At 34.4% G+C, this 19,526-nt stretch overlaps 2 protein-coding genes across 2 annotated transcripts; both read left to right on the forward strand.

Moving 5' to 3' along the window:
- The first annotated feature begins 1,813 nt into the window (after window positions 1-1,813).
- Window positions 1,814-10,980, forward strand: LOC115239738. Its single transcript, XM_029814426.1, has 12 exons — window positions 1,814-2,041; window positions 2,424-2,763; window positions 3,201-3,622; window positions 3,853-4,172; window positions 4,261-4,613; window positions 4,784-5,187; window positions 7,618-7,908; window positions 8,278-8,614; window positions 8,758-9,158; window positions 9,230-9,549; window positions 9,665-10,017; window positions 10,385-10,980. The coding sequence occupies exons 1-12, from the start codon at window positions 1,829-1,831 to the stop codon at window positions 10,789-10,791; spliced, it is 4,161 nt and encodes a 1,386-aa protein (XP_029670286.1). The 5' UTR covers window positions 1,814-1,828; the 3' UTR covers window positions 10,792-10,980.
- A 1,800-nt stretch (window positions 10,981-12,780) lies between these two features.
- Window positions 12,781-19,486, forward strand: LOC115239706. The gene is made up of 8 exons (XM_029814377.1): window positions 12,781-13,840; window positions 16,307-16,508; window positions 16,870-16,990; window positions 17,106-17,216; window positions 17,529-17,645; window positions 18,176-18,454; window positions 18,544-18,829; window positions 19,171-19,486. Exons 1-8 carry the CDS (start codon window positions 13,820-13,822, stop codon window positions 19,276-19,278), a joined length of 1,245 nt encoding a protein of 414 aa, XP_029670237.1. The 5' UTR covers window positions 12,781-13,819; the 3' UTR covers window positions 19,279-19,486.
- The last annotated feature ends 40 nt before the right edge of the window (window positions 19,487-19,526 follow it).

Raw genomic sequence — 19,526 nt, forward strand, 5'->3', positions numbered from 1 at the left:
TAATATTTGATATATTTTTGAAAAAAGTGTTTTATATAAAAATTTATTAACTTTTTAAAATTTTGGAAACAATGTGTATGTGTGGCGTTTTGTAGCTTAGAAATTAAAAGATTAAAAAAAAAATAATAGTAATATCAGAAAAAAATGCCACTGAAAGTATATTGTAACTATTAAACAGCACGTACTGATTGGCATTATTTTTGCGAATAGACTTAATGTTATCAATTATATTTGGTCACTTGATTACCATTTCACATTTATGTCAAATAGTTTTTCTTTACGTTACATAAAATTAAAAAAGAACTTATTCTTAGAATCACAAGCATCTTTATAATAAGACTGAAATAGATCTTTATATTTTTACAAAAAGAAAAAAGAATATGTCATAGAAATAAATTACATTACATACGAATGTTAATAATGATATACTCTCAACACAATCTCTATCCATATATATTTGATTTAAACTTTAGCTGTTAATAAGATGATAGTAACATTATCTTATGTAAACACACATATTCTTTTTCTTGTTTCTTCTCTATAAAGATTCCGCAACCTTTCTTCCATTAAAAAATTAATGAATCGAGCAATTCTTCCACAATAGAAGTTTTATCGATATTATCTCGATACTATCACTTGCAATAATTTTTTAACATTTAATTATAAATATTTTTATATAATTAATCTTGAAGTTTATAAATGCTGTTTAAGTTTATTTAAAATTTAGCGAAAAGAATAAAGACATATTTTTGCCTGTAAAACTTATACAATGAAATTTTTAAAATTTTTAATCGGTTGTAAAAAATATTATTTATATAAACATTTATATTAAAGACAACTAAGATAAACTTGTTCAAAAATAACTTTACTCGCAGAAATAATATATTATATAATCCGTAGGTGACAGTTTATCAAAATCGTATTTAATCGCATAAGTTATATATGCATTATCGCATTTGTTATCGTATTATATTGTACGCAAGAGTTCTTTACACTTTACATAATGAAAATGATTATTATTATTTATTGATTACTAATACAAATATATATTCTCAAAGATATTTATCTTTCATTTTTCATTGAGGAGTTTTCAGTATAAATCTTTTCTATGTAAATCTCTTAATTGCTTGAAGAAACATTATTGATGCAAAATCAATTGTTTGCTGTTCAAATTAGCTTTGTATTGCAATTTCTGTCATCATATCTTGCAATTTTTTATGTATATAAATTTGTTCAATTTGTTATGTATATAAATTTGTAATTTTTGCGTATAACAATATATATTAAAGCTTGCGAGAAGAGTATTCTTATAAATAACTATAACCTTTTTAACTGAAGAAAGTTATTAATTTGCAGATCATAGTGCGCGTAATATATTTTAATTTGTTATCAAAAGATTATATCGCAAAATTTCGCTATATGATTGATCTCATTTCTGTTTTATTTTATGACAAAACTTTAGTCCAAATCTGTTAAAAATACCCGGGAAGAATCAAAGTACACTTCAAAAAAATATTTCGAGAGAAACGCGAATTATTTTATTTTTAATAAAACAAATAATGCGAAACAAACGTAATAATATGAAAGATACGAATCCCGGATTTTCGAAGTGTCAAAGGGTAGACATAATTATCAATTATCAATATAAAGATAATTATTACACAAACAACGGAAAGATTGGTTATCACTGGTTATCGTTGTCGCTAGTTATTACATTCGGGATGTCACAATCTTGTACCCCAAACTTTTTTTATCTCGGCACAGAACAGTATATAATGTACCTCGCGGAAGATGCTGCGAGCCGATCCTTCGCGAAGCAAGCACGAGGATGAAAGCGATTGCGTTGTTCCTGACGGCTGCGTGCCTGGCTCATGCCACGCAAGTGCCCACCCACACCGCCGACAAACCATACCTGATTAAGCAGAAGAGCATCTACGAGCTATACTGGCATATCGATCAGCCGACCGTCTATCATCCGGAGCTCTACCAAAAGGCGCGATCCTTCAATCTCGAGGACAATGTCGCTTCCTTCACGGATCAGGTATTGAACGTAGCACAATCAGAGAGCTATATATGTATATTAAAAAAAATATAATTATTTTTTCCGTATATGTATAATAAAATTATATATGCACATATACATTATGAAACTATATTTTGTATATAAATGTATATTAATAATTGTTAAGACACAGTATATATAACTTCTTATAACAAAACTTATAATTCAAGAAAGAGAGATCTTCGAAATTTATGTTTATTATTGGTTTCGATGATAAAATATGCTTCTAAAATTAATGAATAAAAAGACTTTCTTACCTACTTTATATTGAACGAGAAGCTGTGGAAATCCCGTAATAATTTATCCCGATCCTGATTTAGTGAGCGATGCTGTGATTCATATCGTGGTCTGGTTGTTCTAGACGGCGGTGACCGAGTTGCTGCAACGATTGAAGCATGGAATGCTCCCGCGAGGAGAATTGTTCTTCGTGAATGTCCCCCAACAGTACGAGGAATTCATCAACCTGTTCCACGTCCTCCACACTGCCAAGGACTTTGACACTTTCTATAATACTGCCGTATGGATGCGCTTCCACGTGAACGAACTCATGTATGTTTACGCGTTGAGTGTTGCCGTCTTGCATCGTCCGGACACCAAAAACATCCGTCTGCCCCCGGTTTACGAGGTGCTCCCGCAGTACTTCTTCAACGAGGAGGTCATACATAAGGCCAATCGTATCGCAATGGGTGACACGCAATCTGGTTAGTACATTAATTAAACCGAATATTTATTTTATTTTATTCTTAAATTTAAATTATTCTATTTTATTATACGAATAAAATAATTATATCAATAAATAAACTTTCTTTAAACTTTTCTAATATTTAATTTAATTTAATTTAATTAAAAACGAACGCGAATTAAAGTTCTCCAGAAGAATAATCGTATATCGTTTCGTAAAAATCTTACGTTCTTTTTCAATGCATTAATTATCAGTATGCTAAGAATAGAACGCTATTTCTTCAGATTAGAAGAATACAAGATTAAAATAAAAGCTGTTTATTTATTTTATAAACAGATATTTTATATATTTTCTTTTTCTACTATTAAAACAAAATCGTTTGGCAACCGAGCAAATGTAATAAGAACGCTATTACATTGAAATATTAATTAAACTCTTTTTTACTCGGTTCTACAGTTGGCGTGAGGAAAACAATTGGGGGCGTGGATCATTATTACATTCCTGCCAACTACAGCGGCTCATATGTAATAAACGACCATGTTCCGGAACAGCAAAAATTAAGCTATTTTCTCGAGGATGTCGGTTTGAATGCCTTCTATGCCGTAAGCTCCCATGACTTCCCGTACTGGATGAACACCGCTAAGTACAACATGCCCCAGAACGTTCGCGGCGAATTGTACATGTACATGCATAAGCAGTTGCTCGATCGCTACTATCTGGAGAGACTGTCAAACGATCTCGGCGAGATTGATTACGTCGACGTGAACAAACCTATCGTTCCTGGTTACTATCCGACGATGCAACATCCCAACGGTGTGTCGCTTCCACAACGTCCAGTCGGTTTCGAGGTCCCTCTTCATGCGCACATAGATGTCCAGGTCGGTAATGCGTTCCCTCGGCGATTATTATAAGAATCAAAACTAAAACGTCCAAAAAACGTCGAAAGGATATTCCGGAGATAGAAAATATCCTTTGGATGTTTGTGTTGTCTAGGAAGTTATCTGGAAAATAGCGGGTTTATTAATGACAATGTTGTTACGAGTAATAATCGAATCATGAATTAATTAAATCATTAACTATAATTTTTCTACGATTATCTCCGATACAGGCCCTGCAGGACTTCCATGTTCGCATCTCCGACGCCATCGATAGCGGCTATCTTGTCGACGCGAACGGCAAACATATCAACATTTACGATACTATGGACGGTCTCAATCATCTCAGCAACGTTATCCATGGTAATGCCGATTCCGTCAATCCCACATATTATGGACGCATAGATCCATTGTATAGGAAGATCTTCGGCATAAGCCCGGTACACATCACCAAGCACCACGTTGTCGCTACTGCTCTCGACATGTTAAGCACCCGTTTGAGAGATCCCTTGTTCTATGGAATATGCAAGAATATCGTCAATTATTGGGAGAGGTATAACTTTGCTAACCCAAGTCCAATCTGATACGATTCTAGTGAGGAATCTTGAAATCAATTATTCAACACGATTATGTTCTCATAGATATAAACAACACTTGCCGAAATACACGCACGAGGAACTCGTTTTCCCGGGCGTGACAGTCGAATCCGTCACCGTCGACAAGCTAACGACATTCTTCGATCATTTCGAATCGTTGATCAGCAACGCCGTGTCCGTGCGCAGTCACAAAGAGGCACAATCGATGCTGATCAAAGCGCGTCAATATCGTCTCAACCACAAGCCTTTTACCTATCACATTACCGTCAATAGCGACAGGCCCGTTAAGGCGATCTTCCGCGTCTTCCTTGGACCGAAAAACGACGTTTACGGCCATGAAATAGACATGAGCGAGAACTATAAGAACTTTATGGAGATGGATCAGTGGATCGTCGATTGTAAGTATCGGATTATCTACCAGCGCGCATCTCCTTTTTATAAGAGATCAGATATATTTTTGCTCACAAATTTTTTATCGAGATCGTTTAAAATTGAATTTTTGTTCGAGGAAAGATATATAAGGTTCGGACAGCTTCTCGATTGCCATTAATAACGTTAATCGTTACAGTGAAAACCGGTGCTAACAAGATTGAACGCAGCAGCCACGAGTCCATCTACGTCGTTCCGGACGAGGTGCCAAGCGACGTCTTATACAAGAAAGTGGTGAAGGCTCTCGAGGGTGGCGAGACCTTCACCTATCCAGGACAGCTTTACGGTATCCCTGATCGTCTAATACTTCCCAGAGGCAAGAAGGAGGGCATGCCGTTCAAGCTCTTTGTGGCTGTGTCGCATTTCGACGAGACGAGAGCCATGCACGTAGATAATCCCGTCCTGGGTCTCAGCGTGGTGGACGCTCGTCCGTTAGGATACCCACTTGATAGAGTGCCTTCCTTCAACTTCACTGTACCCAACTTCTACTTCAAGGACGTTCTAGTTTTTCACAAGCAGGCGGAGGAATTGAATCTCACCGTGTAACAACAAAGTCCATTTTTAACCCGCTACGCGATGATGTCAGATCATATTCTCTTCGCGCTTATAACTTGTAGTTATTTAGCACGCGATTGCGTTGGCTAGAAAAGAGATATACCGATAAAAGATATGAATATTGTGTCCTCCAGTACACATATGTAACGTGTAAATTGCATCTCCCAGAAGAAATAAATTCTACAAAACATCCTGTCACATTTATCTCTGCTCTTCTGTCTTTCTGTACTTGTCTCAAATATTTTGGTTTCAGTCGATCCTCCTTGATTTCTTTCAATCTTTTCTTTACAAAGATTCTTTTCGTCTCAAAGTAGATTTCATTAAAAACTGCAAAATTAAAAGCATATGTTTATCGACTATTTCTATTGCTTGATAATTAAAATAAATTGAAATTTATTGACATTGCGGTTTGAACAAATCGACACGATTCGATTTCTGCAAATATTTCACGATATAAATACGCGATAAATATGCAATATGTTGATAAATATGCGATTTATAGCCATTATAAATGATTCGGCGGCGTTCTTTTAATAAAGATGTCGTAATGTTACGATAAGAAATAATAAATACTTCGTATTTTGCATATGCGGTCATTTTACATAATCGATATTTATTTAATTTCACTATATTGATAAAACCTTGAAATCAATGAGCAAACACTTGAATAGATAAATATAATGCGCTATAATATTTTCCAGTATGATATAGATGTATTGTATAATGATAACAATTAATTCCTTAAAATATCTTTGATATTTAAATATACTAGTTGTCACTATTATTATAAAAATTATTAGATTTATTATCAACAAATATTCTAATTTATTCTAAATTGTACGGACTGTGTCTTATGCAAAAACATATTAACTGGTAGAATAATTACTTTAAATGAATCAAGTTTGAAACGCAGATTTTTACACCTAGTTCTATATGTAACGTGTTCTAATGAATCAATTAATTTTTGCATAATAACCTCCATTAACTTTATCGAGGACGCAGGCGATTATGCTCAAGTCATAATAATAACAGCCGGCTGTTTAGAGCATTTATCACAGGTCATGGGGTGAGGAGCTTTCGAGAAAATGATTAATTATTTCATTCTCGGATACAGCCATCTCAGACAATAGACTCAAATAAATCGCGATAATATCTTTTGTTTATCATCTAAGGACAATTGTTAGTCTATCGATCTATTATGGGGAGTTTTTACCGTCACAACGTATCAACAATCGTGGCATAAACCGCGACATCGGATTCTTATATATGCAAATTAACTTCTGCTTTTAACTGTTACTTACTTTTACTGTTACTTTACTTTTTACAACAAAAGTTACAAAACAAAGCTATTATACACATGAATCGCTTGTTCTTTATTTATCCATACGTACGTGCAAATGATTGAAACAGATATAAGAATTTCTTATTCTATAAAATGTATTTCTTAATACTTGTACTTGATCGCATAAACAAAGCAAAATAAAAATAAATAAGACAAACAAAATAATAATAAAATAAAATAATAATAAAATAATAAAGAATAATATTTGTTTCTTAATCTTCATTAGTAAGTATGTTTGCAAGTGTATAATTGACGATCAGCTGACATTACGGCATAAATATATTAGTAGCTATAAGATGAATTTCTTATAATTCAATTACACAATATTAAAAAGATAAATATTTAAGAATTGAATGTGATTATAGTAAAAGATAAAAAATTTTAAGAATCAATAAATCAAAGACCAGCGATTTTCAATTAATAAAATACATCTGTATCTAAAAAAAGTAATAGAAAAAGTGTCATACTCTTACAAATGTCAGGTTTGGGAAATTTATTAAATCTACAAAATCAAATTGTATGATTATAATATATAAATATGATCATAAATACTGAAACTCATTTAAATCGCCACGCGCTATACGTGATATAAATTTATAATTTGGATTCGAGTCAAAAGTCATATGCGATAAGCGCGCGTATTTACACTTATGCGGCTTTAATGAGCTCTCATATCATTTCTTGAGAGGCGATTTATATAATTTAGCTTATATTTGTTGTTGTAAGCCCGAATGCGTAAAGCTCGCACAAATATATTTTCGATTGATTGCGCGACTAGGTGTACTCAAAAACTGTATATATCTCGTGTGATGACCTCCCGTACGAGAAAGAATCCATTAACGGTACGATAGCAACGAACATTTGTTTTTTAATTAGTAAGGATGTTTATTTGACTAGCAAAATTTTACATACTCGCATTGAAAATCAACGATTAATCATTCATTCGTGCAACACACGTTCCGCGCGCTGTCGGAGAAACAAAACAAAAACAAAGAACTTTGCCGATTCGATATCGAGCACGGTTCGTCCATGATTCGCCCCTATGACCTATCGACTTGATTGCGCGCTCGATTTAGATGTATAAAAGCGCGGCATCCTGTGTCGCACAGAATTCTCGACTCGGCGCGTCGGGGAAAGTTTTGCGAAAGATGCAACTCCTGACGGCACTGGCCGTCATCGCGGCCGTCGGTTTGGTAGCGGCCGATTACAATACTGTCAAGGTCGCCGACGAGGAATTTCTCCTTAAGCAGAAGAAGATCTACAAACTTTTATATCACATCGCGCAACCCTCCTTCGTAAATCCTACCCTGTACGAGGAAGGCCGCTCGTACAATATCGAGGCCAACATCGACTCTTACACTAACACGGTAAATATCGTATCAGTCACGTAAATGATAACGGATCAAAGATTACGCTTCTTTTTTTGCTTCCTCATAGAGGAAGCTTTGTTATTTTATTTATTAACCGGATTGCTTTTTTCATTATCCTGTCGGTTAATTCCGGACATTTATTTTGAAACCGGTCGAGTTGTGTGGAATTAATCGTGTTTCGTCTCTTCTTATCCGTAATATGCGAGTGATTCGAGGAAAAAGAATTAAAGTTTCTGAACAATGAAATTTTGTAATAGAACGATTTGAGAAAAATGTGATATCGCGTATGTAAATTATCTTTTAGCATACATTTTATAAGATTAACTCTTATCTATAGTATTCTTTTCATCTGATTTTTTTTTGCAGACCGCGGTGAAGAACTTCCTTCAGCTATACGAATATGGCGTACTTGCGCGCGGTGAGATCAGCTCCATATACTATCCGAAGCATCTGAAAGAAACGGAGGCATTGTTCCGTCTATTCTATTATGCCAAGGACTTTGATACCTTCTACAAAACGGCGCTATGGGCGCGTGTTTACATGAACGAGATGCAATACATGTATGCCATTTTTATCGCCGTTATACGCCGCGAGGACACCAAATTCATTCAGCTGCCGCCTATTTACGAGATGTATCCGTACGCATTCTTCAACTCCGAAGTACTCAAGAAAGCGCAACACGCGAAACTCTTCGGTAAACCCGGTGAGCTGATGTTAGAGATTCATTTGCAGATTAAAGACAGAGTCCAATGAAGTCCGCGTATGATCTTAAACATTGAAAAAACATTTCGTTAAAGTCGTCTCTTCGGGAACTCGTCATTTAAAGAATTTTCTTTAAATCTGTAGATTCGAAGAAGCTCGGTAGCTACATCATCCCAGCGAATTATTCCGCATGGTACATATCACACGAGTACGATTTAGAGCACAAGCTCAATTACTTCACCGAGGATATCGGCTTGAACGCCTATTACTTCTACTTCCGGAGCGACAATCCGTTCTGGCTCAAGAGCGAGGAATTCGGATTGCAGAAATGGCGCGGCGCGGAATACTTTTACGGTCACAAGCTGCTGTTGACCCGTTACTACTTAGAACGCCTGTCCAACGACATGGGTAAGATCGAGGATTTCGATTGGCACAACGAATTCTACACCGGATACTACCCTACGATGAACTATCACAACGGGCTGCCGTTGCCGCAGAGGCCTTATTGGAGCAAATTCCCCTACTACAAGTACGCATATATAAAGGTGCGATTTAATTTTGTCGGCTGCAGCGGGAGAGCGATCGGGAACGTTTTTTAATAAAAATCCGCTTCTAGAACTTGGAGGACATGGAATCTCGAGTCTCGGCCGTCATCGATTCTGGATTCGTCTTGGACGCGACCGGTAAACTGATCAACATCTACACACCCGAAGGCCTCAACATCCTCGGCAACATCATCGAGGGCAACATGGACTCCTGCAACCGCGACTTTTACGGCAGCATCGATTTGTTCGCGAGGAAGGTTCTTGGATACAATCTGGAGCCATCAACTTCGTATCAGATTATACCTAGCGCCTTCGAATTTTACAGCACATCTATGAGAGATCCCGCGTTCTACCGTCTCTATAAGAGAATATTTAAGTTCTATCATAACAGGTAATACTTGGGGTGGACTTAAAGAAATATGGAATCCTCTGGTCCTGCGTTTTATTTTGCAACGTTAATATGACCTCTTCCTTTTGACAATATATCCGAATATAATTTTTTTCAGATACAAAGTGCATCAGAAACCGTACAACAAGGACGAGATTATCTATCCCGAGCTAAAGATCGAGTCCTTTGTCGTGGATAAGCTGATTACCTTTTTCGATCAATTCGACTCCTCGATCAGTAACGGTTTGATAATCAATAACGCGGAGGAGGCCGAGAAGACATTGGTCAAAATTCGTCAGTATCGTCTCAATCACAAGCCGTTCAGCTTCCATCTCTCCATCAACGCCGAGAAGCCGATAAAAGCCGCGATACGCATCTTCCTCGGGCCGAAATATAACGCACATCATAAACCGCTGGACATCGCCGAAAACGCATATTACTTCTATGAAATGGACAACTGGATACTCGATCGTTAGTAGCAATTTAATTTCTTTCTCTTTTTGACGATAACTTTATCGCACACGAAAAAAGAGAAAAAAAAGCTAGCACGAGTTTTATCAATAGTTACCTAAACAGCAAGGTTTTTAATTTTATCTTTCTGCAAATTATATATTTTGTTCTCTAGAAAAACGAATTAATTTTTATTGAGAGCAGTGACAGTCTTGTTGGGAATTCCTGCACAAAAAATTTCCTCAGTCAGATTTTTAATATAATCGTGGTGTTAAAGAATTTGATCGCTCTTACATTTAGATGAGATAATAAAATCTTTTTTTTCGTGTGTATATAGGGACTCATTTTTCATATCTGGAGGTAAATCTTCTTTTATGTTGCATTATAGTGAATGCCGGCGCGAACAAGATCGTCCGAAACAGCCAAGATTGCGTCTTCGTAATACCCGATCCGGAACCGAGCGAAGTCTTCTACAAAAAGATACTTAAGGCTCTGGACGGTTCCGACACTCTCTCGTATACGGAACGTCTCTACGGATTCCCCGAGCGTCTCCTTCTGCCCAAGGGCAAGAAGGATGGCATGCCTTTCCAGATCTTCGTGTACGTGAGTCCGGTCGAGGGAGAACCGATCCCCTACATGTCCCGCATCTTCGGTGGCTACAAATTCGACGAAAAGCCGCTCGGTTTCCCGTTGGACAAGCCTATCCTCAATTTCCGGTACAACGGATCGAACATGATGCTGAAGGACATTATGATCTATCACAAGGATGAGATGGAGCTGAATGTCACTTATTGAGATAGTCTTATGCTACTTATTAAGTCTTCCATCATTCAACGTAACGACACATCCGCGACAAGACGTATCTGAATAAAATAATATATATACGTTTTGCTGATGAAGATTTTTAGAGATTTCACACGAAAAACATTTTTATTATCATTACTTTAGAATTATTGTGATTTAATTAAAATTTTTTACATAGAACAAAAAGATTTATGGTATAATTAAAATAGAAATAATTTCTTGTCAAATTATTGTAAAAATTAAGTAAAACGATTTTTTTGAAAGCTTTAAAAAGATTAATTTTGAAAATTAAAGAATTATATAATAATAATATATTAGCTATGTTTTATAAGCTGAGAAAAACAATCCTTATTAACCTTGCATGATGCATAATATAAGTAGGGGAAAGTAGGGTAAAACCTGGTACTTTTTTGAATTTGTCATTCTATAAAAAATCAAAGAGTAAAAAAAAGTTTGCTGACCATTAATAGTCTTTAGTGGACCTTAAACTATGAGAAAATGAGACTAGTTGCTGAAAAAAAAATTTAGTTACCAAGGATAACAAGATTTTTTGAAGAAATTAAAATATCCGGTTTTACCCTACTGATAGGGTAAAACCGGATATTTTAATTTCTTCAAAAAATCTTGTTATCCTTGGTAACTAAATTTTTTTTTCAGCAACTAGTCTCATTTTCTCATAGTTTAAGGTCCACTAAAGACTATTAATGGTCAGCAAACTTTTTTTTACTCTTTGATTTTTTATAGAATGACAAATTCAAAAAAGTACCAGGTTTTACCCTACTTTCCCCTACTTATATTATGCATCATGCAAGGTTAATAAGGATTGTTTTTCTCAGCTTATAAAACATAGCTAATATATTATTATTATATAATTCTTTAATTTTCAAAATTAATCTTTTTAAAGCTTTCAAAAAAATCGTTTTACTTAATTTTTACAATAATTTGACAAGAAATTATTTCTATTTTAATTATACCATAAATCTTTTTGTTCTATGTAAAAAATTTTAATTAAATCACAATAATTCTAAAGTAATGATAATAATACTGATAGGGTAAAACCGGATATTTTAATTTCTTCAAAAAATCTTGTTATCCTTGGTAAATTTTTTTTTACCCATTTGAAAACATGCAAAACACCGTGCGATTATAAAATCTAGATTTATTTTAATCAAAATACAATACAAAGATGTATTCTATTGATAAAAATCACGAATAAAGATATCTTCTTGTTTTATATTGCTAGGACTTTCTTATTTAATTTTTTAACTTTAGAGGTCTCAAAAAGCTTTGGTTTTAGTCATTTCTTTTTCTGAGTGGTAGTTTTTGTTTCCAACTGCTTTTTGTAGGAAGATAAAGTCAGGATAACAGTTTTTTCTCTTTTCATTACATGAGGTGTGTAGGTACCCGGTTTTGCCTCAACACAAGGAAAATAACAAACACGGCGGCTGTATATTCCGGCATACAAAGTGATCAAAACTAGTGCGATATACTCTCTAATATGTATAGAATGCAATATTTACTGTATTTATGCTGTATTTACCAAAGCAGATGTTCTATCTAGAAAAAGTCCATAACTCGATTGTTGCCCCGATATCGATGTTTTTAGCCCGAAAATTTTAAACTTTTCTTAAAAAAGAAATATCGTGTGCACGTGAGCACGGTTTATCTCAAAATAATATTGGCATCAATCTACAACTAATAACACGAGTTAGCCAAAGATAGTAGCACTTATCACGAAGAAACAGAGGTACCCGGTTCGACCCGCCTATCCGGTTTTACTCTACTTTCCCCTACATGTGCATGCGTTTCAAAAATGGTTATTAATTTTAAACATAGTTATTAAAAATCATAGAATATTGTAGCAATTAAAATCGTTATTAAAAGAACAAAGAATGAATTACTGAAAAAATAAATAATAATATATGAGCTCATTTTTATTTTATTCTCTAGTAAAATTTATGCTGTATTTACCAAAGCAGATGTTCTATCTAGAAAAAGTCCATAACTCGATTGTAGCCCCGATATCGATCTTTTTTAACCCGAAAATTTTGAACTTTTCTCAAAAAAGAAATATCGTATACATGTGAGCACGGTTCATCTCAAAATAATATTGGCATCAATCTACAACTAATAACACGAGTTAGCCAAAGATAGTAGCACTTATCACGAAGAAACAGAGGTACCAGTTTCGACCCGCCTATCCGGTTTTACTCTACTTTCCCCTACATGTGCATGCGTTTCAAAAATGGTTATTAATTTTAAACATAGTTATTAAAAATCATAGAATATTGTAGCAATTAAAATCGTTATTAAAAGAACAAAGAATGAATTACTGAAAAAATAAATAATAATATATGAGCTCATTTTTATTTTATTCTCTAGTAAAATATTTTTAATTTTTCATTTGCGATTCGATGGATTTTGTTGAAACAAATTCAAGAGAATATGCAGCAAGCGATCATTTGAGATTATTCAAGTTTGGCAAAGAAGGGAGAGAGAGAGAAAAGATATATTGTCATCATTTTTTAATTATTAAAATCAACTCTTTTCCTCAAAAAAATATGGAAATATCTAACAAGGAATGACTCATTTTATACTTTTAACTTGTTCTGCGTAAAGAATTATTTCTTTTCTAATATTGCATTTTTTAATCTTACATGATTTTCGCGGCCGTATTATAATTTTTCTAATTGTATTGTGATAATAATTACGTGTAATATGGTTGTACTGCGTAATTATATATGTGGTATTTTCTTTTAATCGGTCCAAATTCGATACCTTCGCGCGTTCCTCCACCGTACGACGGTCAAGTACGCGGCCAAGGTGAAGGTAAGTCCTTCCTCGAGCGATGCGGATGACGAGAAATTCAGTTTTGCTATAACTGTTGGCCGGTAGATACGTAGACCTAACCGGAGCTCTCGCGTGAGTCAGTGTCGAGAAGAACTTGACAAGTCACAGCTCTCGCGAAAAACGAACGTTTTTATCTCCCCCTTTGTCCTTCACACTGGACTAACGCGCCATGGAATTTCGCACGTTTATCGTAAGTTCTTTTTTTTCTTCTTCAATAATTTACTTTTTACGACTGCGATATATTCTGGGATCAATGATCAAGTGAATTATATGGATCGCTCCAACATTTTTGCGTCTTCTTTAATTTACGGATGCTTTGAGGCCAATATATTTCCTTACCAAAAATTTAACATGAAGTGCTATTTTATTTGTTACTTTCCACAATATCTATATATATTTTTTATTTAAAAAATAAAATAGATAAAAGCTTTAAATATTGATAAAAATATTAATTGTATACCTAAACAAAATAAAAAGAAGTTTTTAATCTATTTATATAATTTTATGAAATTGATTACATATGAATCTATAGATATCTTTCCACTTCTGATAAAGTTAATTTAAATTTATTTTTAACTTCAAATTGGAGTTAAGGATCCATAAATAAATAGAAGAAGAAGAAACTGTAGGATGTTCTATATACCGGATGCGACATAAAAACACATTCAAATATTATAAAAACAAAGCATTTTATAAAAAATATTTGAGATAAGAATATTATGGTAGTGATACTCGGAGTATTAAGATTATCGAAAACTAAATATTTTACGAGATATTTTATATATTTTATATCAAAATATATCAGATTAAGATATAAAATAACTCGAAAAATACTTGATGAAAAAATACTTTATTATAGTGTTTTGAAAGTTTTGAAAAAAATAACTCGAAAAATACTTGATGAAAAAATACTTTATTATAGTGTTTTGAAAAGGTCTCAAGAAGGGTTATAAGAATATGCAATAAAAAATAAGGATTCCCATTAAAAAAAGGTAAAATTGATCTTCAAATAATCTTCAAAACGTCCACCAAATTAAAAATAATGCTATTCTTTTTCCCCTTCAAAAGTAAACAAATTTGGCTGTAACATATTTTTATAAAATGCTTTATTTTTATGATATTTAGATGTGTCAATTTAAATGCTGCACCCTGTATATGCGAAAGCAGTTTATAAGCAATCGCAAATAAAAATTTATCTAAAAGAAAAAATAAAAGAGAAAAAGAGATCTTTAATGCAACTTTAAATTTGGATTTATTGCAAAATTAGAAACTAAGAGAAGCATGGAGTTTTGCACGATCATCATCGCTTTCCTTTAAAAATGACAGAAACTGAAAAAAATTAATTTGTAGAGATATTACAAAAATTACAATTTTGGAGTTGCATCCTTTTTTAAACAATATTAGGTAGTCGCACTATCATCGGCTATGCCCCGCTAAATGAGAATCGAGTCTACCGTTTCTGTCGATACCGGTTCGGAGACGTCATTGTCCTCGTAACTGTATCGTAATTTCCTAACGCTCGAATCTACTGCAAGAAAGTAGGACGGACATCCACCTTGTACGGGCAACGCAGAGAAAGAATTCCTACATTGAAAATCCTCAAGGCCCATCGAGCTACGTCTAGTAAAGAGTCACTCGCTAATTAATAATCACATTTTGCTATATACATCGAGTAGATTGTGGAAATAAAGTAGATGTAACGCGGTTGAGCTATTGCATTATGATTGAATAAAGTCGCACAAAACACTTTACGATATATAACGTAATATTTTTCTCAAGTTAATTTTAATTTTAAATTAAAATCTTTTTCAATAGAATCTATTTCATCTTAAAGAAAGGCATCAATGGAGATCAGATGTCATGCTTTTTCGAAATAAAAAGATGATAATTATTATGCATAGGATTTCTTCTCGATCTTTGAAAAATTAACAAACAAACTCGCAACGTACAGGATACATCGTAACGCGCATATGAAATAAATAATAGCAATAAGTTAAAATTTTTTTGCCTCCAACTTATCAGCCCTTAAGCAAAACGAGATTATCAGTAGAACGGTATACACAGTGTAATGCACCGGTTAGTAGGGCAACGATCGAGTAGCATGCGCGTTATAAAATAGGCTGAACAGACCGGAGAAGAGCCGACTGTGGACCGTGTACCGTTAGCACCCAACGCATACCTCGGTAACTACGAGTGAATACCTCTCTCGTAATCGCGATGTAACGTAATACTTATTAGCCGTTATTATTACGCCAAGAACGCGTATAGAGAAATCTTGCATAGAGAAATTGTTGCAATGAAAATATCACGAGAGAATCAAATACGGACTTACTATGACGAAAACAAAAGATTACACAAATTATATAATTATTTTATATGTGTGTCTCCCGTTTTTTAAAATTAAGTTAGTTAAAATGTAGTTAAGTGCATGACTAAGAGTTATTAGTTTTTCCTTTATAGATCTTTCCAGCAAACATAGAGATATTTACAGCATATAATTTGAATAATTAATTTTATATTAGAATAGACTAAAAATCTCTTTTCTAATATAACGAGAAATACATATTGTACTATAGAATAAATGCAATTGTGTTTTTATCTAACTACTAAAAGATAATCTATTTCTTTTCGTAAAAATATGATTATTATTCTTTAGATGATACTCTTGTGCGCATCGTCCTACGCCGAAGATCACGAGAAATCCAAAAATACTAAGCCGATCGCTAACGACAACGAATCGGTTAAAGGGGGAGAGAATGAGCCCCCGGAGGGATATTACGCGTTTGTCGAATCACCAAATGCGGAACCACCCAAAGTTCGGCCACCGCCGTACATCGACAGCGACAAGGAATGTTACGGTAGGTTCAGAGTACGCGGTATATAAGGAGTGTCACACTTCTAAAAAAGATGTACATTTAAATATCTTTGTTCCTTTTAAAGATATCGAAATATCTTTAACGCACGATTACATTGCGCGTAGAGAGAAACGCGTACAAGGTGAATAAAATTTTATTTATATCTCTCAGATAAAAATTTCTCATCGAGCAAAGTTGTCGGTGATAATCATTCATGCCTATCGCGTAATCTTTTTACTTAAAAATTTTTGTTGTAGTATTTGCATTCGACATTAAATAAAAAAGAAACTTTCATTAATTTGTGCATTTCCGGACTAAATCACAAAAATATTTTTGATTTTAATTGCCACCATTTGACTTTTAGGTAGCAAGGATAAGCAAGGAAAGGGATTTGTTTCAATACATAATATCTGCGGTGATTTAAACAAAGGTTACATTCCGCGGAATCCAATGAACCAATATGTGAACGGCTCATCGTATCCTTTGTAAGTGAGAAATAAGTCAAATAAACTTATATATATATAACGGGATATGTAACAGTTCCCGTGTTATTAAAGGATTTTATTAAAATGGTAATTTTTTAAAATTTTATTTTCGCAGCGCCCTGATAAAAAATCATACCCTCAAATTCCTCAGCAAGGCGTTGCCGATCCTCAAGGCTGATGACTCGCTGCCGAAAGTCGCCAAAGTGCATCCGTTGTCGCAAAATTCGTAAGTAGTCCGAGGTATCTTCCTTGTAGGATGCGCCACATGTACCTGCAAATTTTTGTACAAATTAAATTCATATTTGTATATTTGTTATCTTTTTTCACATACTTTCGCTTAATTCTTTCACAAAATAGATGAGTAAAATTTAAATTTTTAATGTACAAATACATTGGTATCTATTATATACTATCAACACCAGTATTTATTTTGAAAATAAATATGTTATAATACCGGTGCTCGATAGTTTTTCCTTTAGTTGCAAATTGCATGCATCAATTCGATATATCGAATCAGGGAACAATCTCTTTTCTTTAGTGTTGATACGGAGGAAGGAGAAATACACGGCAGAAGCAAAAGATCTAATCCGGATTTGACTTTAGCCACGGATATCAATCGAAATGGTCGTAAGTTTTGCGAAAACGGCGGCGGAGTGTAAGTGTATCTTACTATTTCAAGAACAAGTTCAATCTTTATATCTGTATTATATATACTATACATAAAGAACCTGTTTCTCAGATCTAACGATACTGCTTTTTATCTATAGATTTCTTTAGCAATTTATGAATTAAATTCTTCTTTAACAGAAATGCATTGAAAGATTATTAGTTTTAAATTGCAAGCGATTGGAAGTGAAAATCTTTTCGGAAACTAAACTTCAAAAAAATAAAAATAAGATAATTTTATTTTTTATTAAAAATTTCAAGTTAACTTTACTTTGACAAATTTTTAATCCGTTATAAAAAAGATAAAGATAGAAAAATAAAGATATCTGTGATATTAAAGACTGTATATACTCTCTTGTGCCAAATAATGACTTTTCCCTCGATATTTTCTGTAAGAAATAAATCAGTAGAAAGTATCTTTAGGAGACAGTTCTCACATATATATGTATATCTAGATCTTCCACGTTGATTATAAAATAATATTGTGTTCTCTTCTCGACACACACATCACACGAACAGAGTGTGCATGTTGTACAAGGCTATCCAAGGTGAACCGATCGCGTCATCGGCGTCAGTTATCGAACGTCGGGACGAACCTTCGACATCCGAGTATCGTCGAGGTGAACGTGTACCTTCGCAGGAGAAAACTGAGTATACAGGACCGCCGACGCCGTGTCCGGCCAAGGTAGAATACGCGACTCCCGTCTTCGCCAAGAATTACCAGGGTGTCTGGAGATACGTGGTGCAGATACCTTACGAGGGTTACTTCACACAAACCATCGAGCTCACCAGATGCATGTAAGATATAGCGCATTATGAGAGATTTACGCGATTTCTTTGCGTTTTGTGAAATGATATTTTAAAAATCCCCTTGACTGATATTACAGGCAATCGAGATGCCATTACCTGGACGGCGGATGCCTGTCGTCACCGAGATGGACGAGTCTGTTGGTGGCCGAGATATTTTATCCGGACACATTCTTGGAGGAAAATCAAGGGGTCGGTATCGGATCCGGTACTAGGGATCCCGTCGCCGTATCGCCGCCGCCGGTCCACGACTTCCAAAATTATCAGCAGTATCTGCAGAAACGCGCGACCACAGGAGAGGCGCGTAATAACGGTGGCTCTCAGCAACATCACTGCGACGGTGTCGACGAAATGGGTTGCTTCCAAGTAAAATCTTTTCTCTAAAACACATTTCCAAAATTACTGTTTGCGCTTATAATTTTTCTGTTCTTTATTCTTGAGATATTAATTGATTGATCTTACTTATTTATCGTCGTAGGAATTTTATTACTCTCTTAATAACTCTTCTCATTCTTTTTTTTTAAATATTTTTTCGATAGATTTTTATTATAGATAATAACAAAAAATATGTCTTTTTTTTATTTTATATAAAACAGCGAGTCGAGTATCAATCTTTTGCGTCTCATGTTGAAAGTATGGAGAATAAGAGACTTTGCGATATATATTCGCTAATTTCTTGTGTTTTTATGTTATATCCTCTTTTTTAGGTACGATTGTATTACGATTGGTTCTTGGTACCGGGCAGTTGCAAGTGTTGGCGACCGGATTACTTTAATCGATACGTTCGTCGCAGCAGTTCCAACATCGAATTATGATGAGTTTCACATCCGGGTAACTTCCATCCCGAGTAGGTTTTACTTCATCGAGTGATTATTTCAATCGCCGTTTTGTAGAAGCCAAATAAGCGACACTTTGTCATTTAAATCGTTTGAAACATCACGCATAGTCACAAACGTTGACGCGTTCACCTATACCCAGTAAGCAATTTGATAACAAATTGTTGCCAAATTGGCATCAAATTCGCACAAAACTTGGTAACAAATCCAGTGTCATCTGTGTCCGC

Source organism: Formica exsecta, unplaced genomic scaffold (genome assembly GCF_003651465.1).
Source record: "Formica exsecta isolate Colony F162 unplaced genomic scaffold, ASM365146v1 scaffold393, whole genome shotgun sequence".
In the NCBI taxonomy this organism is placed as follows: domain Eukaryota; kingdom Metazoa; phylum Arthropoda; class Insecta; order Hymenoptera; family Formicidae; genus Formica; species Formica exsecta.